Source organism: Bicyclus anynana, chromosome 11 (genome assembly GCF_947172395.1).
Source record: "Bicyclus anynana chromosome 11, ilBicAnyn1.1, whole genome shotgun sequence".
Classification (NCBI taxonomy): domain Eukaryota; kingdom Metazoa; phylum Arthropoda; class Insecta; order Lepidoptera; family Nymphalidae; genus Bicyclus; species Bicyclus anynana.
The window spans coordinates 5,165,840-5,191,205 of record NC_069093.1 but is presented as its reverse complement, the minus strand read 5'-3'; the positions used below and the strand labels follow the sequence as shown (position 1 = coordinate 5,191,205).

Below are 25,366 nucleotides of genomic sequence, written 5' to 3'. Positions count from 1 at the left end.
TAAACGTACCCACCAATATTATGGTCTCATACTTGGTAGAGGTACTCAACAACGTGCAAGGTATGGTATAACGTCCCTTATGTTTATCTGCCGCGCTCGAGTAACTGCAAAAATCCCCTCTTCGGCTCCCCTACTATTACGTTGGCTGTCATCTTGCTAATGACTTTTAGCATGTATACACCGCGCTACGTTATTCGTCTTAAACCAAAATCCCTCATAATGTACCCAATGTCTATTATCCATCAGTGTTATTAAAAAAAAAACAAAGTACAATTCAAGGAGTTACAATTGTAATAAACTTTCAAAAATCGATTATTTTAACACATCCTGTATTTTCAAACATCTACCTACCTCCTCGCCGCAGTCACGTCGGCAGCCCGTCGGTCCCTTTGAGCTTTGAGGTCATTCACTTTAACCTATTTCTTTAAATTAAATTTTATTTTATTTACGGGTGTTAACCCTTACTAGACCTGTGTCGATCGCGATTGATCGAATCTCTGATACCCGATCAGTACTTGTGCGTGAGCGAGTGACGCGGCCGTCAGCGCTTCAAATAATCTGCGAACGATTTTTATTCACCACACTGAATTGGACTTGTAACAATTATCTGGATCGAATACTCGTCGGTCAGTCGTACAACATCACTCTACAGAATAGCAACCTAAAATCCGATCAGTTCGGAATTTTAACGGCCTTCGTGGCGCAGTGGTGTGCGCGGTGGATTTACAAGACGGAGGTCCTGGGTTCGAACCTCGGTTGGGCCGATTGGGGTTTTGGTCCAGGCCTGGCTGGTGGGAGACTTCGATCGTGGCTCGTTACCACCCTACCGACAAAGACGTACCGCCATTACGTTACGTTACGAATACATTACGTTTTACGTAATAAAGTATAAATAAAGTAAAGTAGATTATGTTTGATAATGTTTTAGTTTAAATAATTTGCGAGGGATATAAAAAATTAAAACTTGTTAAAAATATCTAGTATCGATATCTACGTTTCAATATCGAACTATCGATATATCGTCCATAAAAATATTAGTAATGAATACTTATCGCTATTAAGTGATAATATCGATATTTTGATATATCGATATTTTATTAACAACCCTAGTAAAGACACTGCCGCCGACTAGGTGTATCAAAAATAGTAGGTATGTAGGTATTAAACAACAAAATTTCTGAAACTAGGTTAAAGTTCATTAACTTCTTCTTTCCAAACAGAATGAAACAGGATGTTCTGAAATTTTTTCATCAATTTTAATTTTTTTTCGATAGCGTGTGAATGTGCTTCAGCTAATTTTTATTATTACTATAGAGTTTCTCGTAATGGATACATACATGTAGCGGCGGATTATAGACGCGGCCGGTAGCACGGTGTATTATGTATTTATAAGTCCTAAGAACTTATCATTGCTACGTCCACTCCTAAGAAATCACTTTTTCTGTACAAAATACGTACATTAAAGTAGACATTATTTCTTGAGTGTTAATTATAAGTTACGCCGTTATTTTTTACCGATCGATGACAACCAAGTAAAAAATTATAAAACTATTTAAAAGTCGTCAAAATCGGTTTGTCTTTTAAGTCGCAAATCGTAATTACTTATCTTCCACTAATGTCTATTACTTTCGTATAAAATGCATACTGATTAAATTAATTAACTATAACACATGTAGCACTATTATAAAATTAACAATTTCGCCTTAAATTACTGTGGAGGAAGAGTCCAAATAGGAGTTTCTTCCTGTTTTTTTTCTTTTTTATAATGTCTGTCTCTAAGTCTTACGTCATCTTGTCGTGGCCTATATCCAATTTGTTCACTGCGCCAATCGGTTACCTTTCTCGGCGAGCGACTATAAAACTTTTTGTCTTTATCATTTTTGTCATAGTAAACCTTGCTTTTGAGAAAAAGCCCATTAATATCTGGATCAACGTCTACTGGTACTTCCTCTATGTAATCTGTGTCATCATTTAGTTCTAAAACGTCGTCCCGATTGAATGTGAAGGAATGAGGGTAGTACGCTTGCAAAATGTCCTCTGTCCTGTACATTTGCATTTGTAACCACACGTGTGGGAGCAGGAGAGGGAATCTCCTCGTCCAATATGTAATAAAACCGTCGGGCAATTTCCCTAAACTGTTCCTAACTTTGGAGTCCAGTTCACTGTAATGATGTCTCTGTAAATAAGGAATACTTATGTTAATTTACAAAATTTCAAGTACATTTAATGTAAACCGCCGGAAGTCCGTCCTCGAGCGGGTCGCCATTGAATGTTCTGCAGAATTCTAGGGCCAGCCCGCCAGAGGGGCGCATCGAATGAACGAGACATTCACATTGCACAGACTAAAAAGGTCGAATGCCTCAAGACTTGAGAGGTTAAGTATATCTACGAAAAGAGACCTTTTTAAGGCTGTCTTTTAGTTTAAAAAAGCTCTATTCAAAAATAGAATCAATCAATGGTGACTTTGTATGGGACACAATCAGCAAGTTATCGAAGTTTTTGTATAAGTCCTGTGATTATGGCATAGCTCAAACATAGTCTTATGATGTAAAGTCACATACCATAAGCACTGGACCAACAACGCAGTTATCCATACTAACATCACAAATGTGACAGTAAGACTATCTGTCTATTCTCACCTTTTCAGTACCAAACCGTTAAACCGATTCAGATGAATTTTAATACAGCAATAAATGTGACCTTGGAGAAAAATATAGGCTTCTTATTTCGTAAAAATCCATGGTTCAATGGCATTTGTGAAAAACATACTATAGCTTGGCAAAAAAAACACTCCTGATGGTCCGCGCAGGCCGGTAGCAATGGCCTGCGCGCACGTCTTCACACCCGCGCTGGTCCTTTAATCCCCCCCCTCCTCACCCCGTCGCCCGCATATAATGGAAATGTCATCTACGAACTCGCCAAGCTATAGTAAAATATGGGCGAGACAACAGTTACCTTATTCCTAATGGCTCTCAACAGATGAGAGACGCGGTCCCCTCTATAAGTGCGGCGCGCACGCAGGTCGTCCGCGACCATAGAGCAGACGTGCAAGCGCCAGTCTCCTCGGATGACGCGCCTCCCGCCCTTCTCTAGAGGGTGCTCTATGCCTTCTTTGCTGGAACTCTCTATGTGATCGCTAACGTCCTGTGAAAGAGTATTAGAGAAGAACCTCGTTAGGTCGAACAATAAATCAAAAACTCCACACTGCTTGTTCCCTTCCCTTCAAACTTCAAAACCCTCATTACTCAACAATTGCAACCCTCTACAAGAAGAAATAATCAATGTGGCCCTGTTTGTTCTCTTCCCGTCAAACTCCAAAACCTCCATTACTCGATAATTGCAACCCTCTTTATGTAGAAATAATCAATGAGTCTATACTTGTTCCCTTCCCTTAAATTTTCAAAACCTCCGTTACTCGAAAATTGCAACCCTCTATCTATAAGTAGAAATAATCAATGAGTCTATATTTGTTCCCTTCCCTTCAAACTCCAAAGCCCCCATTACTTGATAATTACAACTCTCTAAAAGTAGAAATAATCAACAAGTCCCTGTTTGTTCCCATCCCTTCAAACTCCAAAACGTCCATTACTTGATAATTGCAACAAATAAATCGAAATAATCAACGAAAACTACCGATTTCCACCTGGTAACACATGTTCCCTCTTCAACTGAAAAAATAAAACAGCCGGAGTAAGAATTCAATAAAAACAAACAGATCTAACCTGCAAAAAGTTCAATATACTCTGCTTGCCCCAAAATATAGGATATTTGAGGACAGTCTCGCACGGCGGTCGCGCGTTCGCCTTGCCCGATATCATGGCGCGGATCAGGATCTTTGTCACCAGTATTTCTTCCTCAGGCAGTACTTTGCTGAAAAATAATGAAAAATATTTATGCGGCCTACAGTGAACTGTGATGACATATCGTTCCGAGACTTGGTCGCTAACTATGTGCCTCGTAAGAAGGCTCAGAGTCTCACAGGAGTATCTCTGCGTGATCGAATCAGAAATGAGGAGATCCGCAGAAGAACCAAAGTCACCGACATAGCTCAACGAGTCGCGAAGCTGAAGTGGCAATAGGCGGGGCACATAGTTCGAAGAGCCGATGATCGTTGGGGTTCCTACCTACTGCTAGCTACTGGATTGGCGACCCCGCACTACAAAGCGCAGTGTTGGTAGAATCCCAAACTGATGACATCAAGCGAGTCGTAGGGATTCGCTGGATGCAAGCGGCTCAGTATCGTGATGTTTGGAAGTCCCTACAAAAGGCCTATGTCCTGCAGTGGACGTCCATCGACTGATACGATGATGATGACAGTGAACTGACAGAAATAAAAAAGCGTTAAAAACACATATAAACATGCAACCGCTAAGAAGGGAGAGTTTTTTAGACCTTTATTTAATGTCGCAAATTTTACTTTTTTAATAGATAATTTTCTAAATAATATATGTTTTTATACATAAATTCGAAATCAAACTTACTCTAACTGATCTAAATTATAATCTCCTGTCAATATATTGGCTTGTCTTCTCAACATGTCTCCAAACGGATGATAGCCTTTCGACAGCACGTAATAGAACACACACCCTAACGAGAACATGTCTACCAACGTAGTCTGAAAGTAAAACACGTTATGGATAATTAATTAAATATGTAAGGAAAAGTATATCATCATGAAAAAGTTACTGTCAATGTGTAAAACTGAGGGAGGCGCTACTGTAAGACTGGTCTAAATATAACTGAAAAGTTGGAGGTGCATGGCCCCGGACTAGATTCGAATCTCCGCCCTCAGAATAGGAGGCAGAGGCATATCCACTGGATTAGCACGACTCTATTTATGAAATTGCACCGACAAAGACGTACCGCCCAGCGATTTAGCGTTCCGGTACGATGTGTAGAAACCGAAACGGGTGTGGATTTTCATCCTCCTAATAAGTTAGCTCGCTTCAATCTTAGATTACACTTACTATCAGGTGAGATTGTGGTCAAGGGATAACATGCAAAGAATATAAAAGAAAAATATTGTCCATGGCCTTAGTTTTAACATATAAATGTCGTAAACTTTAAGGTTACAAGCTAAATATTTATTTTTTTAATAAAATTATATGACAATGATTACAAATTACCGTTCTTTCCCCATTGATCATCTCGGGCGCGATCCAGCCGTCTGTTCCGGTGACGCCAGAGCGTCGCGAGAAGCTCACTCGCCCTGTTATCAACTTTTTTGACAGACCGAAGTCCGATATCATCGCCCGCACATCGCCGGACCCCGCCGGCATAGACAACAACACATTGTGAGGTTTTATGTCTCTGTGGACTGAAAAGAAGGTTCAGAGTAACTCATGGCTCAATAGCTCAACGGTAAGAGCGGTCGGACTTATCATCTATTGTCGAACCCACTCCTAATACAGTCTTTCCCGACTAGTTAGAGGGGAATTAAAATATTGGTCATGTTTAAAGAGATATGGCAAATATTCTTTAAGAAAAATAATCTTTGATTTTTGAAATGTGACTCATGTCTGCTTGGCGCATTTAAGGTTATTTTTATGCCCTGATGTGCAAAATATGCCCAGCATTGTGCAAACTTTATAATTAACATAGAGGAATTAGATATGGAGATGCATCGCGCCCAAATTATGTAACAAAATTATCTGTAATTTTTTGAGGGGGACGAGGTAAACTCGCACACCCAAAATATTTAATACCAATCTGTGTCTTTGCACTACCCACAACTATAAATTTGATTCGCAATACACACACATACAATTTTTACATAGACTAACAATCACATCGCTTACCAATATCCATGGAATGTAAATGCGATAGGCCGAGTGTGGCCTGTCGTAACACCTCTACTGCGTTTATATTGCATTCGTAGTTCAATTTGTTCTCCACGTAATCTTGTAGAGTCGCTGAACACAGTTCTAGTGCTATGTACCTGCAGAATGAGACAAATATCTTGGAATTTTATGGATTCACTTTTCCGGTGCCAGCTCTATAGTGTGGCAGAGAGAAACACTCCGAGCAGAGCCTGGGACTTGAACCCGAGTGAAAAAGGAGTTCCTTTACGACATTTCTGCTTGTGTTGTACTCCCTGTCCAATCACTTTTGATTGCATTCTACTAAAGCAGTGTATGGGCCGAAGCACCCAAACCCACCGTGCACTATTGAACTGGGGCCGCGGGTCACATCAAATGAAACTACGACTTGATCTCGATGGGTGTTGGGTTTATTTAAACAATGTAGGCACCAATAACTGAGAACACCAACAATTTGGCAAACCGATGGCTTGCCTCATATACTCTGGTATGAACAAGCCATAGCGCAATCTAAAGTGTGAGTGGCGCCATCTAGTGCCACTGCACGTAAACAAGCAGCTTTGAATACCCTTTCTAATATAGATCTTGCTGCAGTTGGTTAGTGAGGTTCGTTTTTAAGCAGGTTATAAAGACATTTCCTGATTCGCTTGCGTCCACTTCTAATACACTTAAGGACCATGGACTTTTCGTACATATATTTTAGGCCATGCGTGTTTATATTAAAGGCAATACCCGCGATTCGCGATTTACTCTGGATTAACACATAGGCTACTTTTTATCCCGAAAAAATCCATGGTTTCCCGAGATTTGCGAAAACTGATGATTTTGATGATATGAATGTTTGTTACTCTTTCACGCCTCAACTACTGAACCGAATTATATATTATAGCCTGGATTAACACATATACTACTTTTATCCCGGAAAAATCCATGGTTCCTGAGGGATTTGTGAAATCTAAAATCCACGCGGACGAAGTCGCGGGCGTCCGCTAGTTTATAGATATTTGAGAATCTCGGCTTGCTGCATCCCATATCTCAAGCATAACTTATTTCACTGCCGCTGCACTGCCCGTGCTAGCTAACAATGTCTCACCTGAACTGCTTGTCGCGTTCGGTGCAGTAGTATCGCACGACGTGCGCGTGCGCGTCCGACTCGCGCAGCAGCGCCACCTCGCGGTCCGCGAACGTGAAACAATCCGGCAACAACCGTTTCACTGCCGCTGCACTGCTCGTGCTAGCTAACAATGTCTCACCTGAACTGCTTGTCGCGTTCGGTGCAGTAGTATCGCACGACGTGCGCGTGCGCGTCCGACTCGCGCAGCAGCGCCACCTCGCGGTCCGCGAACGTGAAACACTCCGGCAACAACCGTTTCACTGCCGCTGCACTGCTCGTGCTAGCTAACAATGTCTCACCTGAACTGCTTGTCGCGTTCGGTGCAGTAGTATCGCACGACGTGCGCGTGCGCGTCCGGCTCGCGCAGCAGCGCCACCTCGCGGTCCGCGAACGTGAAACAATCCGGCAACAACCGTTTCACTGCCGCTGCACTGCTCGTGCTAGCTAACAATGTCTCACCTGAACTGCTTGTCGCGTTCGGTGCAGTAGTATCGCACGACGTGCGCGTGCGCGTCCGACTCGCGCAGCAGCGCCACCTCGCGGTCCGCGAACGTGAAACACTCCGGCAACAACCGTTTCACTGCCGCTGCACTGCTCGTGCTAGCTAACAATGTCTCACCTGAACTGCTTGTCGCGTTCGGTGCAGTAGTATCGCACGACGTGCGCGTGCGCGTCCGACTCGCGCAGCAGCGCCACCTCGCGGTCCGCGAACGTGAAACACTCCGGCAACAACCGTTTCACTGCCGCTGCACTGCTCGTGCTAGCTAACAATGTCTCACCTGAACTGCTTGTCGCGTTCGGTGCAGTAGTATCGCACGACGTGCGCGTGCGCGTCCGACTCGCGCAGCAGCGCCACCTCGCGGTCCGCGAACGTGAAACACTCCGGCAACAACCGTTTCACTGCCACCGCTCGCTTGTCAAACATGCCCCTATAATTTTTATATAACAATTTAAAATACCTAATCGTCATTTACATCAGCAATAATTAGTAGTTTATACTTTTTAAAAGTCCAAAATTAATATTTTATAAAAAAAAATTTACTCACTTGTACACAAAAGTTCCTTCACAGCCTTTCCCCAGCACTTGGTCAGTGTTGAACGTGATTCGTCCGATGCGCACCTCGCCGTCGCCGATGTCCACCAACTGACCGGTAATCTCGCCCTGAGAGGATGTCGACGCATTCGAGCTACGGGAACCGCCTTGCGAAAGCTGTTGAAACTCGCGAGCCTAAGGAATAAATCATTAATATTTTAAAGGCAAAACAGATGATCCATTTCAGGTCCACTCTTGTGCCCCGTATCATTAAAATTTTAAAAATACAGGGTATAAGTTAACATATAAATAAGTGAATAAAAAGAAATAAATAAAAAGTAACTAAATAAAAAGAAATAAATAAAATTAAAACCCAAGTTTTTGAGTTATATCAAGATGGCGCCCCTATAGCAACTATGACATGACATTTGACAGCAAACGTCAAAACGACTATTGCGTTGAAAACGTCATCAATCCGCCAATGTTACTCTTATTAGTGTTGCATTTCTTGGAGAGAATTAATATTATTTCGAAAAAATTAAAGTAAATTCGTACATTTCTACGAATGATGGTATTATCGGTTATAAGTTAGTTTTGAATCGTAATTACCATTATTGTTATAAATGGTATTAGGGTTAATAGAATAATTTTACTATTGTATAATAATGTATTTTAATAATATTATATAATTGAATGGTATTACGATATGATTGAGAATATATTATCAGCTGAACAAACATGTTGTACGAGCCTTATTTGTATATTGATTACAAGTTATAGTTTAATTCGCGGCAAATTGAAAATTTCTTAATGAACTCTAAACAAATTATTAACACATTAAATGAAACACATTATTATGTAATACCTATGTTACATACGAATATATTTGAAAACTGGTGACACTGACTTCAAACAGGTGTAAACATATATTTGATATTTTTTTTATTGTTTACAAGTTAGCCCTTGACTATCTCATCTGATTGTAAGTGATGATGCAATCTAAGATGGAAGCGGGCTAACTTGTTGGGAGGAAGAAAATCACAACACCCCTTTCGGTTTCTACACGGCATCGTACCGGAACGCTTAATCGTTTGGCGGTACTTCTTTGCCGGTAGGGTGGTAACTAGCCACGGCCAAAGCCGATGAGATAAATGAGACGATTATTTTAACATTCCATGGATTCACCATGCTGGTGCCAGGTTCATCGAGGAACAGAGAGAAATTCCAGGCAGCCCGGGACTTGTGACCTGGATTTATCGTTAAGAAATTCCTTTAAAACTCCCCTTCTCTTGCATTGTTCTCCCTGTTTAGCCACGTTTGTTAGAATCCTACTTCGCAGCCTTGAGGCCAAGATCTTTAAGCAAGTTACAGAGATATTTAGCAGGTGTCTCTCGCAGGGTAAGTTAGTTTGAAGGCCTAAGATTATGTCGATTATGTAATGACGAAACATTAACTCGAGATGAAAGAAAAACAATACCAGACTAGAAAATATCTCTCTCTCTCTCTCTCTTTAGTTTCGTTGGAACGAAAGAGATATGAGATTAACTATTTGTCGATAATATCTCTTTTTACACGCTTTATATTTTTATTTTTATTAGCTTCACTTGTAACTTATTATGTAAGAAAATCTTGGAATCTTAATTTGACCCACTTCCCGGTTTTCGATTAGGATGAAATTTTGCACACGCTCTAAGTGCTGATGACAATACATGACTAGCTAAGAAACATCATTACAAATCCAATATAACGGCCTCCCCAATCACTTTAACTATGTAGGAAAGACATATCTTGGAATCTTAATTTGACCCACTTTCCGGTATTCGTGTAGGATAAAATTTTGCACACGCTCTGGAGTTCTGATGACAATACATGACTAGCTAAGAAACGTTATTACAAATCCAATATGGCGGCTTCCCCAAGATGGCGGACTATCTATTTTAAATCCACCCCCCGCGATATGGATATCAAATAAAAAAAGGGTTTGCTATCAGGAATACGAAAAAAATAGTCACGTGACTAAAATACAATATTTGTAGTGCATGAAAAAGCGTGTTTTATAGTTTTTTAAACTATTTATAGTTATTCTCGTATAATACATATTTGATGCCTATAGGCCTATTGATCACAGTTGACTAATCTGATCTGATGAAATCTTGATCTGAATAATCGCGACTCCGTATAACTAACATCCGGATAAACAAGTTTTTACTATTCAATTATTCCCACAAATAGCATACAAAATTAAAAAAAAAATACGAACCTGATACCGTAAATACCAAAACATGGTAACAACCAACCCCATCAGAATTATAAGCAAAACCTTCAAAGCCTTATTCTCCTGCTGATGCAGCCATATATACGCCTGCTTGTACCACATCACCGGCCTGAAGGAAAACTCCTGTATCTCCAAATCCTCAGTTTGTACAGAAACAGACACTGAATGGGTCTGTTTAGTTTCGTTTTCACCATCTTTTTCCGTGTCTGAGTGTACTTGGCCATTTATGAGTTTCATGCCATTGTTTTTGGGTATGTTTTGGTTCACAATGTTCGTGTTTGGCAGTTGTGGCATCCATGTTGTCGTGAGTTCTGGTACTTTATAATGTCCTGAAACAAATTATACTATTACTAGCGGACCCGGTCAAGCTTCGTTTTGACATAAGTGCACTTATTCTCTATCCCTACTCTACCCTTCTATACCTCTACCCTTCTATACCTCTACCCTTCTATACCTCTACCCCTACCCTACCCCTACCCTACCCCTACCCCTACCCTACCCCTACCCTACCTGTACCCTACCCCTACCGCTCGACTCTTAAACGTTTGTATGGGAAATAGAAAAGGGCAGTTTTTAGGGTTTTCCCGGAAATTATTTGATTTTTTCTCACCTTTTAAACCTTCCCTATACCTCCACGAACATTTCAAGACCAAGATAAAATAAATCCGTTAATCCGTTCTCGAGTTTTAGCGAGACTAACGAACAGCAATTCATTTTTATATACAACGTGTCCCAAAATTCAACGATAAGCGGGCGCCAAAAGATTGACCTGCTCATGAGCACTTAAGGAAAAATAATAAAAAAAATATACCTAAATTTTTTTTTTAGTTACAAAATAAATTTTAAAATTCTTTGAAAATTTACACCTTGTATGATATTTTGAACTACCGCAGCTACAATTTCTTAAATATGCTTAAGATTTTTTTTGTATCGGAACCTAAGTAGTACTACTATTCACCACAACTCTTAAAAACACCACAATGCCCGCAGTTTTTACACAAAAAAATATCAAAATATTTTTTTTCCCTCAAATTTTTAAAGATTTTTACTTTCAGTCTACTTTGACTCATGGTCTTGCAAAAAAAAGTATGAACACCGCTATGGCAAGTTATTTTCAAAGTTGACGCAACTAATCAAGATTTCAAAATAGTATAATACCCTAGGATAACTAGTCGCAAAAAAAAAATATGCGTACCATTTGTAAACAAGAACTAAATTTCTAAAATGTTTTTGCTCCTAGAAATCACTTTTACTTTATGCACAAAATGATGTGAGTCATACGTTGAAATTTCCTAGAATTTTAATGGAACGAACGATAACATTTAAAAATAAGAGAGAGAGAGAGAGAGAAAGATAGCGATAAGTATACGTTAGAGAGGGATAGACAGATGTTCTTTGTTGAATGACAATGATGCAGGTAAAGAAAATCCTGTTCCCAGCAAGTCAGTACGCTCTGCTCCTTTGTTTACTGCGCAACTTTCCGTATTCAATTGACGTGGCTCTCGTACTAACGACTTTTGGCTTTGCATTTTGGACTGGACTTAAGTGATCTGCAAACTGAACTGACCTGGCATTATTTTGGACTGTGCCTGTGTTTTGTGAATTGGACTTTTGGTGTATTTTGGACTGTTTAGCGTTATCATGCCGCAACCATACACGCCGATGGAATACGCTAACATGCATCTCATTTATGGAGAATGTCGGTGCAATGCTAACGCTGCTAGCAGATTGTATCGAGAAAGGTACCCAAACGCTCAAAGATATCCAGATTATCGGGTATTTATGAATGTGCATCAAGCGTTTTCGGAGGGTCGTTTGCCGTCAGCTAGAAGAAACGCTGGAAGACCTAGATCGGAATGCGATGAAGAAGTTCTCAATGAAATAAACATTGATTCAACTACCTCAGTGCGTGCCATAGAAGCAGCTACGGGAATCCCAAAAAGTTCAGCACATCGAATACTAAAACGTCATCGGCTACACCCATATCATTACAGACGTGTACAAACGTTACTATCACGGGACTATCCACTGCGGATCGCATTTTGCCGAGTGATGCTTCAAAAGCATCGGGAAGATCCTCAGTTCTTGGATAAAGTACTATGGTCGGATGAAACAACCTGCAAGAAAGATGGCTATTTAAATCTTCACAACCTACACAGCTGGAGCAATGAGAATCCGCACCTGATGAGAGAAGACAAATCCCAATATCAATTTAAGGTCAACTTATGGACGGGCATTTTAAATGGAAAAGTGATTGGGCCTTTTGAATTACAAGGAAACTTAGATGGGGACAGTTATTTGAACTTTTTACAAAATGATTTGCAAGAATTACTAGAAGACGTCCCCCTAAGCGACCTTCAAAATATGTGGTATCAAAATGATGGTTGCCCAGCTCACTACGCTCGTCCTGTGAGACAATACCTAGACCACGAGTATCCGGGGCGTTGGATCGGGCGACTTGGTCCTATCCTATGGCCACCCCGATCACCCGACCTAAACCCCCTGGATTTCTTTTATTGGGGTTGTCTCAAAGACAGGATCTACGCAAAACCGATTACGACATTGGACGAGCTTCGGCAAAAAATCACTCAGGCTGCGGCACATATCAATGCTAGAAGATATGCGCGAAAAATAAAACGGTCGTTTTTAAGGCGATGTCGTGCCTGTATTAATGCCGGTGGAAAACAATTCGAACATTTACTTTAATGTTGTGTAATTAAAATAACAAACACATTTTTGGAACATAGTAAAATTTATTACTAACAACAAGAACAATTAAGAAATTTGGTTCTTGTTTACAAATGGTACGCATATTTTTTTTTGTGACTAGTTATCCTAGGGTATTATACTATTTTGAAATCTTGATTAGTTGCGTCAACTTTGAAAATAACTTGCCATAGCGGTGTTCATACTTTTTTTTGCAAGACCATGAGTCAAAGTAGACTGAAAGTAAAAATCTTTAAAAATTTGAGGGAAAAAAAATATTTTGATTTTTTTTTGTGTAAAAACTGCGGGCATTGTGGTGTTTTTAAGAGTTGTGGTGAATAGTAGTACTACTTAGGTTCCGATACAAAAAAAATCTTAAGCATATTTAAGAAATTGTAGCTGCGGTAGTTCAAAATATCATACAAGGTGTAAATTTTCAAAGAATTTTAAAATTTATTTTGTAACTAAAAAAAAAATTTAGGTATATTTTTTTTATTATTTTTCCTTAAGTGCTCATGAGCAGGTCAATCTTTTGGCGCCCGCTTATCGTTGAATTTTGGGACACGTTGTATATAGATTTACAAGCAGACACCCGCAGATTAACCTGCGAAGTTCTTAATACACTCACAAATAACTTGTCTTTCTACATCGGTTTAGTGGATCCAGGAATCTATCCAGATTACTCCCTATATCTCACAAACTTTCCTTCTATATAAATAAATATAGACTTGTTGAAATTTGGTCCTAGATTTTATGGAAAACATCTTACACTAGGAGGGCCATACTGTAGCGACGTTTTGTATAACTCGCAAGTGCGAGTTTCGAATTCACCTCTATCTCTCTTTAACACGATACTATAGAAAGAGAAAGATAGTGATGAATTCGAAACTCTCACTTGCAAGTCTGCAAGAGCCCTTGTGAGTCCACAATCCACATAGCCATAGCCCTATTAAATAAGTAATATTCCTCAAGTTTCCCTTTTAATTTCGAATAAAGCAAAATACTATGATTGACGTGGGAATTTAATACTAAGACAACCCTAAAATACTAATGATGTCAGAACAGTTGTAGGTAAATAAAACGGTAGGCTATTAATTTTGTTCAAACTGAATTGCACTGTATTCTGTCGTAGCGAAAGTCGCTATTTACTTAAATGACGTTGCGGAGTGAATTTTCTGTACTTGCACATATGTATTCTGTGCCTAAACATCTACTCGTGAGAAATTCTATGTAGAATGTTGTTTAAAAATTCAATAAACTAAACAAATCAGACCAGAATCTCAAATATTACTTGAACATCAGCAATTCCCGTAACTGACAAAAAAATAATAAAAAATATATTTACCTAGTAGCAAATATGGAGGTGTGACATGAAGATTGATGTCGTTGAGCTGAAAATGAACGTTTTTGAAGGGCTCGTAGGTCTCCTTGTCGCCTTTTGCTTGGTTCTCTGTAGCTGGCCCTTCGAGGAGAAGCGGTCGACTGTGCCCTGTAGATATTGTAACCGTGTTTTTGTCCACTAGTGAAGAAAGTGCGTAAAGTCCGTTGTTGTGCTCGCCGATGTATAAAGTTGGGCTGAAAATTACAGAAACTTTCTTTATCACCTGCTTTTAAATCTTTGCCTATTGATTGATTCGATAGTACTATTTCTTATGATTAAAGGAGTTATGAATATAGTAGGAGTAAATAAAAATGTTAGTGGAATTGAGAAATCTCTCTGAAGTTGCAACGTCGGCGTTAATAGATCCCTCAGAGACAGTGGCGTGCATAAGATTATCGATCATTGTATGCATTAGTAATAAAATTAAGCAAACTGGAAAAAATCTGTATTTAATAAGCACCAAGAAGACAATTCTAAGGGTACGCAGTACTTTAATGCATGTATGAAGTGCACGCCACTGCTCAGAGACTATGCAAAGCTATTAGGCGTGAGCCTCAACCCTCCCTCAATCCCTGAATTAGTAAGTTTGATAAATTATACCTCCATTTTAAGTGTATTTGATTACTATAGTTTTGGATTGCTTTGCCATGCAACAATGAGAATGGAGAGAACAATTCCTTTATATTTGTGCACAAACTTATGCACATTTATGATTTTTCCTTTTTATGGCTTCTATAGCTAGTACCAGCCCCATAAGATTGGCTTAGATAATAGAACTATTATTCTAGTAACAAGTCCTTTAAAGATGATACTTACTACAATTCGATATTAGAATTTTTGATCCCCTGTCCATTTCTCAAAGTAGTAGCATCCTCCATAATGTGGTCTAACGTGTCATCGCCGATAGAGTTGAAAGGGACAGAGATCAGTCCCTGCCTGTCTAGCAAATAAGCAGCTATGACGGGCGTTTCGAAGTTATGCGACCAAACAAGGTCGCCGGTTTTTCTGTCGAACGACATTACCCGGCCACTTGAAGTTGAAGTGAAATGAATTATACCTGTAACAAGAGAATCACAGAATGAAAGGCGTAACGGTTGATAAGAGATCAAACAGTCGAAGTAATGGTTGACGCCTACTAAACGCCCACCGCACATTGATCGATATGACATGTCGTGTATTAAAGCAGCGGGGAATTATGTTTTGCATAATTAAACTGTCCTTGCTGCAACTTACCACATCGTAACCTATAACATTTTATCATATTACTATAAATCTATACTAATATATAAAAGCTGAAGAGTTTGTTTGTTTGATTGAACGTGCTTATCTCAGGAACTACTGGTCCGATTTGAAAAATCTTTCAGTGTTAGCCCATTTATCGAGGAAGGCTATATATTATCCCCGTACTCCTACGGGAACGGGAACCACGCGGGTGAAACCGCGCGGCGTCAGCTAATTAATAATATGAACGCGTAGATAAGCAGAATTTACGCCCGCCAATAGCTATATCGGATAAACTTTTATAACATATTATATCACACAAATGTTTTTAATGAATCCCATCAATCGTATTCGGCATCGTGGCATAAGTACCATATCCAGTTACATTTCCCTGATAAGTAAATGAAAACTACTACTTCGTGAATGTGTATACATGTAAATTAACTAGCGGACGCCCGCGACTTCATCCGCCGTTAAACATTCTTAATGTTGCAATATCCGTTTTTGTATATCCATAAACTATACCAAATTTAAATTTTGTATTGTCGATATTTCGTGATGTTTCGCTTTCATAAAGGTCGTAATACTCGTAGATTATATAGCAATTTTGTCTTTTAGAAAATTCCGTTATTTCACCACTTCTATCAATTCGACCGATCCAATATTGTGCGATCAGCTTAAGTGTGCATACACCTTTAATATTTGTTATAAAGAGAGCTACGACAACATAATATTGTTATGACATTCGCTAAATAAGACGATAACTTGTTCATAGGAACTGATTACGATTTGTGATTATTTTACAAAGTAGGCGCTATTATCAACAAAAAGTATGACATTCTTCCACTTTAATAATCCAATTATAGATAAACATTCGCAAAGAATAATATGTATTTTTTTTTATTCATTACAAGTTAGCCCTTGACTACAATCTCACCTGATGGTAAGTGATGATGCAGTCTAAGATGAAAGCGGGCTAACTTGTTAGGAGGAGGATGAAAATCCACACCCTTTTCGGTTTCTACACGACGTCGTACCGGAACGCTAAAACGCTTGGCGGTATGTCTTTGTCGGTAGGGTGGTAACTAACCACGGCTGAAACCTCCCACCAGGACTAATTAAGAAAATCTCAATCGACCCAACCGGGGATCGAACCCAGGACCTCCATTTTGTAAATCCATCGCGATCGCATCCACAAACATATGCCTTTGCTTTATAGGCACAAGGTTGCATATTGTAAAACAAGTGTCTAGCACGCTTCTCGTGAAAAAAAATATTATATTGTCGACCAACAGGTGGAAATCAAAATCGGAAAATATCGCTCTCTCCTTCGTTGTCGATAGAACAAAAGAGAGAACGATATTTTTGATGTCGCTGCTATTGGTAGACAACAAGACTTAATGTCTTGACGAGATATCTTATGACACGCATCTTACTAAGGCCGCGACGGTAAAAAGCGTTTAGACACTTCACCAAGGAGTGGTGGTTCGATCCCCGCCCCGCTGGACTATTATCGTACTCACTCTATAGCTTGGCAAGTTTGTTGAAGACACTCCCATGATATGCGGGCGACGGGGGGAAAGACTGCTCGGGTGTGAAACTTGCATGCAGGGAAGTGAGGTGCATCAGTCGTGGGAGTTTTCATTCATCGCTACACGCCCCCCGGCCCGGGCGGACCATCGGGAGTGTAACGAACGATATTGCCAAGCTATAATATAAATAGTCTTTCCCGACGAGTTGGCGGGGAATGGAAATATTAGTCATATAAAAAAAATACATATTCTTAAAAAAACAACAAATGGGACATCTTATAATTCCATCAATTTGACTAAAAAATATTGTTCAATTTGATCAATCAATGACCTATCAGAATCTAAATATGGCACTGATCTACGAATTGTATACATATATTATATGTATTGTGATAAAGTGTGTGTATCATTCAACGTCCAATTATCACTTGAATTCGTTCTCAAATGACTCATAAGGCGATGAAATCTAAGATGGTAGATTTTTCAGTTTATTCAACCCATATCTCTAATTTCTACGTCTTTGTCAAAAACAAACTACTAAAAGTACCCTTTATTATATTTTTTCATGAATAGATAGACGGAAATACTTTTTATAATATTACAATGTATGTACGGTAGTATGGATTACTGTACCAGCGCTTCGCTTCGCTTAACGCTTCTGTTCCAGTTGTATGGGCTATAATTACCCGTATCGATTGTACTATCATACAAAAACATAGGTAATCGTATCACTCAAGGTAACACGAACATTTATTTGTACACATGATTTATATACTCGTAGATATGTCAATACTCGGCTTAAGTTTATTTTGTTACGAGGTCTTTTTCGCTCATAAACCAATTTCCTACGCGTGCTAATCAAAGAATGGAATTCCCGATGGACTTATTTACCTATTACTTTTCAATCTATACTAATATTATAAAGCTGAAGAGTTTGTTTGGTTGAACGCGCTAATCTTCGGAACTACTGGTACGATTTGAAAAATTATTTCAGTTCAGCCCATTTATCAAGGAAGGCTATCCTAATATTATAAACGCGATTTGTATGGATGTTTGGATGTTCGTTAATCTTTAACGCCGCTACTACTGAAGCAATTAGGCTGAAATTTGGAATAGAAATAGATTTTACTCTGGATTAACACATAGGCTTTTATAACATTTATCCCGAAAAAATGCATGGTTTCCAGAGATTAGCGAAAACTGATGATTTTGATGATATGAACGTTTATTACTTTCACGCCTTGATTACTGAACCGAATTAGCTGAAATATTGCGTTGCGTGTGTGTGTGTGCAGTGATAACACACTTTCGGTTTATACACACTAACGTGTTTCCTTTTACCACGAAATACTAAACCAAACGGGCCTTCTGGAATAGATTGACTATACAAAATATAACTCAAGTTGCAAATATAGTGAAGATGGTACAAACTTTAGAAAAAACTAGTGAACGCGGCTTTCGCGGCTTTATGAAATTAAAAAATACAGCTGGAATAATGAATTTATTCAGATGAAAAGTATAACCTTGCTGTATAAAAAGTATAAACTGGGACGCTCACTAGAAGATACTGGAAAATATGGATTTTCCAGTATCTTCTAGTGAGCGTCCCAGTCATTAACACTGACAAAAAGACAGACAGACCAACATTTTAAAAAAGTTTGTGTCTAAGTGTCGAAGCAATAACGAATATAATAGCAATCCATGGATTCACCGGGAGCCATGTCCATCGCGTGGCAGAGAGAAAAACTCCGAGCTGAGTCCTGGACTTGTGACCAATGGATGTAGGGTTAAATATGGTATCGTTAATTTATACGTATTTGAACATTGTAAATGTAGTATATGTGGTATAATGAGCTGTGATAGCCCAGTGGATATGACCTCTGCCTCCGATCCCGGAGGGTGTGGGTTCGAATCCGGTCAGGGGCATGCACCTCCAACTTTTTCAGTTGTGTGCATTTCAAGAAATTAAATATCACGTGTCTCAAAACGGTGAATAAAAAACATCGTGAGGAAACCTGCGTACCAGAGAATTTTCATAATTCTCTGCGATTGTGAAGTCTGCCAATGCGCATTTGGCCAGCGTGGTGGACTAATTGGCCTAACCCCTCTCATTCTGAGGGCAGACTCGAGCTCAGCCGAATATGGGGTTGATAATGATGATGATGTGTTGAAGATAAACAAGCAATACATACCATAATCGTTGAGCAACTCCTTGGCCATGGCATGCGACGTGTAGTCAAAGAAGGTAACATTCCACATCTGGTTCTCGTTGTTGGAGTCGTGCATGAGGATGTTGTACTCCGTGCGCGCGACGAACACACCGCGTTTTTTGTCCGGTGGGCACGTATGTTCGAACTCGCTCTTGAATATCTTTGACGTGTCGAAACCTGGAAGGAACCCTCGTTGGCTATATATTTTTTAATTATTTACAAGTCAGCCCTTGACTATAAACTCACCTGATGGTAAGTGTTGATGTAATTGAAGATGGAAGCGGGCTAACTTGTTAGGAGTAGGATCTTTAATGGAGAAAATCCTTTCGGTTTCTACACATCGTTAATATCTCATATGTGAACAACGGGGCGTCTACGTAACGTGATGTAAAAACCATGTCGCTGCCTGACCCCGTGTACACTATCACATGTATGAGAGTCATATTATGTATAATATATATTTGCAAATTGCAAAACATATGCAGCAAGGTTTATTGTAATTTATACTTCTATACTAAGTAATATTATAAAGGTGAAAGATTTGATCGTTTGTTTGTTTGTATTGAATAAGGCTCTGAAACTTCTTATTTCCTCTTTATAATCTAAATATTTAAAACAAAGGTGACTGACTGACATAGTGATCTATCAACGCACAGCCCAAACTACTGGACGGATAAGGCTAATTTGACATACAGTTAGATGTTATGACGTAGGCATCCGCTAAGAAAGGATTATGATTAATTCTACCCCCAAAGGGATAAAATAGGGGATGAAAATTTGTATGAAATTTTGTCAATTTTCTGGCGATTTGACTGAAATTTGGAATGAAAATTGATTTTAACACATAGGCTACTTTCAACCCGGAAAAATCCATGGTTCCCACGGGATTTGTGAAAAACTGAATGCCGGCGAAGTCGCGGGCACCCGCTGGTATTAGTATAGACATAACGGTTGAAACAAATACAAAAGCTAGTTTTACCTGAAACCTGTTCCCTAGTTCCAGTCAAGGGATCCAGTATGAACCACGTATCGCTTTTCTTCCCCGTATACAAAATCCCTTCAGTGGATCTACACGGTGCGTTGGCGACCAGCTCTGGTATGGTGAAAGGCAACTTCTTGAGCATTTGCTTGTCGCCAGTAGGGCCGTACATATAGAGGAAACCATGCCGAGGATCGGGAAGGAATTGTGGCATCAAGTTAGCATGCTGATTCGGTACTTTCACTACTGGTTCTGGAAAACAAAAAAATAAAAAAATAAAAATTTAGTATTGTCACATTAATCAACAATAAGCAGGTAGAGCTGCTTTCGATTCAGGAGGGTGTAAGTTCAAATCCAGTCCGGAGCATGCGCCTCCAACTTTCAAGTTGTGTGTATTTTAAGAAATTAAATATCACGTCTCAAACGGTGAAAGAAAACATCGTGAGGAAACCTGCATACCAGATAATTTTCTTAATTCTCTGCGTGTGTGAAGTCTGTCAATCCGCATTGGGCCAGCGTGGTGGACTATTGGCCTAAACCCTCTCATTCGGAGACTTGAGCTCAGCAGTGAGCCGAATATGGGTTGTTATTAATAAAACTAATAATAATATATTGCGTAACTTTCAATAGGCTATCCAAAAATGAAAGTTTTTTTTCAGTTCGAACTAGTAGTTCCTGACGTTAGCGCGTCTATACACTTTCAGCTTTATAATATTGCTTAATATAGATTAATGATGAATTATATAATTATCAACATATTAATATTCATGAAAACCCGTTGTCGTTGATAACGCGTCAACAATGAATGCCCAGTCTTGCGTGAAATTTTACAGGTTCGCCAAATATGAAGTGGACAAAACATGGAATCACTTTATATTTCGTATTTTTTTTTTATGATTTATGCACAAATTTTAAAACTGTAACTCTAAAAATGATTTGTAATTATTATTATTATATTTTCGCAATAAAAAGTATCCTATGACCTTTTCCATATTATGGTCTTAACTCTTAAACCGTGCCAAGTTTCATTTGAATTAATTCAGTAGTTTCAGCGTGATGCCCGGCTAAGAAAATCACGGACAGACAAAAAATCGAAAAAAAAATATTTTTGGCTTCAGTATCGATTATATACTGCCTTCCAACAAAAAATTTCAAAATATCTTCAATGTACAGAATTTGACCTGTTACAGTTTTATTTTAAGTATAGATATAAATCATGTATGTTACCGACTTATGCTCGATCATTGGTTGAGATTCGGCAACGCTCTTGTACTCTCTAATACTAACTTTATTTCCGAATAACGTAATCATAATTGTATTTTTATGTGTATACAACAAGAAAGTAAATCCATTCATTCATTCATTCGTCATTCGTCATACATGAGGCTTAATTCAAAATTCAAATTGCAACGCCGAAGGTCAATGACCGCAGAGTGGCGAATTGCGGGACGTGTTCTTTTATGCCATGCAAAGAATTACTCGATAGACGATAGTTTTATACATAACAGTAGGTGAAATATGCGTTTGTTCCTTCATCTTCATAAAAAAAATATTAAAATCAGGATATCCCAAATATGTCGGCATACATGGTCACCCTATTCAGCTGTCACTACACGTATGTGTCGATAGCTCCACGTGTTGGGCCATGTGGTATGGGACCAACTCAGAATGTATGAGTGATAAGAAAATAAATAGTGAACGGGATTATAAGTAGATAATTTCAGGCACATTAGGATTAACAACAATACTTGAAGCTTCCAATACACTCTCACCTCGAAATTTCGACCAAGTCCTGAAAGGAGCTGATTGAGTGTTGAGAGGTGCTTCGTGTTAACTTCGAATCATTTGACTCGGGCGCAAAACACGACAACGATCGGATGTTGAGCGAGGCGAGGTTGCACGAAGTTGACACAGTGTTTTGACACTATCGTATTGGATTAACTTCGATCAACTTCGCGAGTAGTGTAAGGGGTATAAGGTTGATTGGCGTTGGACGTCGTATGGTAGGACGTGTTCCTCGCAGTTCATGTGAAGTATTGCCTATTTATATAACAGAGTAGGCATATAGTATCCATCTGATAGTTTCCACTTAACATCAAGATATAATAATTATAATTCATGCTGAGTTAACATGTAAGTGGGTAGCTGTACAAAATTAACATTAATATTCATTTAAGGCTTCCTAATAAATAATAATAAAAATTATTAACATTAACTTGTTCTTTCCACTAAAAAAATACTCAAGTTAGGAATGTCCCAAAAAATCGGTATGCATGGAAACCCTACTCAGACGTCGCGACATGTCTGTGCCGATAACTCCACGTGGCCGGCCATGTGGAATGGAAGCGACTCAGAATATGTGAGAGATAAGAAAATAAATAGCTAAAAAACGCTTTGATAAAAATGATAATAAATTATACCAGCCCCTTGTGACCAACCATTGAAAATAGATAGATAATTCTAATCTATATTATAAAAGGATAACTGACTGATATATCAATGCTAAACCCAAACTATTGTATGGATACTTCCATATAAGTTTAGTATGTCCAAGTTTAGTTTATACTAATTTCCAAATCTACTCAACAGTATTTCAACTGTGTTATTTACTAAACTATAATGTTCTTAATTAAAACAAAAATATAAAATGAAACATTGAATATGTTTTCACAAGTAGACTTTAGAATTACATCTTATATACAGGGTGCTGGGGAGTATTTTCCAAAACTCTGGGGTATATTCTTTACCAAAAAAAAAAAAGTTTAAAAGTATAACCCGACTACATAAAAAGTGATCTAAAAAGGACAAGAAACAAGAAAATATTTCAGATAGAAATCGAGAAATGTATGTAAATGTATAGGTAAAAAATGTTCATGGTAGAGCCGTGGTCTCACCCATTTTATACCTACTGTGTTACATGTACCATGTTTAATTAAGGCGTTCCTTGCTTATTCACAGTAGGTATATAGTAGGTGCCATGATAATTTTTTACCTATACATTTACATACATTTCTCGATTTCTATCTGAAATATTTTCTTGTTTCGTCCTTTTTAGATCACTTTTTATTACTTTTTAAGTAATTAAGTAATAAAAAGTGATCTAAAAAGGATGAAATCTCAGTAATACAAAATATAGTTCATTGTGCACAATGAAGGACCTATCAAAAAAGTGCATACAGGAATAATAAGATGAATGATATTTGTGCCAAAGTATTTAAAAAAATTATAAAACAAATTGCACAAACTTTTTAATTAAGTATTTCATTAAAGTAAGATAGCCATAATTATCTCTGACTCAAAAAACATATTCATTATTTATCTATATGTTTAAAACAAAGCCAGGTTAGTTACAGCATTTATTATTTGAGAGTACCTGGACTGAATTTTAGTGATCTTTTATTTGTTTGATTTGTAGAATATGCACTTTAACAGATAGCTTTGTTGGCAAAAATGGGACATGTGTAAGAAACCATGAGGTAAAGCTAGTTTCAAGATAAAATGTAGTTATAATGATATTTTATAGTAAAAAGTATAAATTAAGGTGTCATTTACAAAGCATGTCTTTTATACTTTATTAATCAGATAAATAGAATAATCAAAAAGAGTTACTAATTTTTTAATATTTAAATTGTAATTAATAATTTAGAGCGAGAAACCTTTTGATTTCAATTAAAGCTACTAAAACTGCCTAAAATTTTTCTGTCAAATATTGGAATTATATCCTTTAGTTTCCTAAAACTGCCTACAATTTTTCGGTCAGATATGGATGTTATATTCTATAAAGTTTCCAGGAATTTTCTGTCAATCCTACTTTTCTGTTTTTCTTACAACATAATATATTAAATAGATAGTTACCGTCTTTCAGTTTCCATATAACATTTCCAGTTAGTGGTTCTACGGCCACCATGCCGCCTCCTAACGTGGCGAACAACAGTGGCCGGTCGTCCAGAGCCCTAACTTCAGTGATCTCCTGCAAAACAAAGGAACATGAAACTCACATTCGTTTCACCTTGCACTTTAATATTTGATGTGAACAAGCACTACCTTTCTATCTATATTCTCAGTCCCTAGTACATAGGCCTCCAACGCAATTAATATAATAAATATAGATTTCATCTTTTGTTTAGGCTTATCTACTATTATTAAGTATTATATCCATTTCAAAATGCTTTTGTAGTTAACTCAGTATGTTATGCCGCATTAAATCAAAATACAAATTAAAGTCACAATCGCAATTTACGAAACACTTGCTTTGCTTTACTTGACTTGACTTTCAAGTTTTGTGTGACGTTTGACTAATGACTTTGAGTTTGACTTCAATAAGCATGACATTGACAGCGATGATAATATTTCATAACAAACTGCTGACAGGGGTTTGATTGACTCGTTCAAAAACATCGTGGTCAGGAACCAACTATTAATAATGTCCTCAGATCTCAGATCAAATACCTATGTACTTGTATCGCACCCAAATTTACCAACAAAAATATTGTGTCGTTTATTGAGGGGGATGAGGTAAACTCACACATCGAAAATATTTAACGCAAATAAATAAATTCTGTGTCTATAAACAACACACAATTCAAAGCAAAGCAACACACGCACATCTTATTTTTACACAAGCCAACTAACACTTTGCTTAAATAAATTAATCGATTGTTTTTCTTTTTCAGTAATAGAATCGATATTGTTTTGATATAATTAAGTTAGAAATACCTATAAATTAAACGTAACTTCATCTTGTAATAAAAAAGAAATTACGAACCGTTTTATGCTATTCTACAACACAAAAAGGCATTTTAGGAAGCTCTTTACACGACAAAAACGGTGACAACAATGAAACATCGATTCTAAAAAACAGTTTTTATAAACGAGTTAGATCGTTTGTAATGAAAACAATATCTATTTCGGTTCCGTTTTTGTACTACGTACGTTCGGAAAATGAATCGATTCTTTAGCCAGAATAGCAAAACATCGATCAAGTAATCGAATATTATAGATGTATTACATAGTCTGTGTAAAAATTATAGTGCGACACAAAACAGTACAAAATAGGGATTAATATTATGTGTGTGTTCCCCTGTGTTCTGCAATCC

At 38.1% G+C, this 25,366-nt stretch overlaps 1 protein-coding gene across 1 annotated transcript; it reads right to left on the bottom strand.

Moving 5' to 3' along the window:
* Positions 1-24,571, bottom strand: LOC112044782 (serine/threonine-protein kinase/endoribonuclease IRE1). Its single transcript, XM_024080738.2, has 15 exons — positions 24,315-24,571; positions 24,126-24,240; positions 20,271-20,522; positions 19,274-19,468; positions 15,145-15,385; positions 14,293-14,522; positions 10,227-10,570; positions 7,980-8,161; positions 7,713-7,862; positions 5,799-5,938; positions 5,127-5,317; positions 4,482-4,615; positions 3,723-3,870; positions 2,956-3,144; positions 1-2,176 (listed from the first exon to the last, which is right to left on the bottom strand). Exons 1-15 carry the CDS (start codon positions 24,384-24,386, stop codon positions 1,709-1,711), a joined length of 3,051 nt encoding a protein of 1,016 aa, XP_023936506.2. The 5' UTR covers positions 24,387-24,571; the 3' UTR covers positions 1-1,708.
* Between the last annotated feature and the right edge of the window lie 795 nt (positions 24,572-25,366).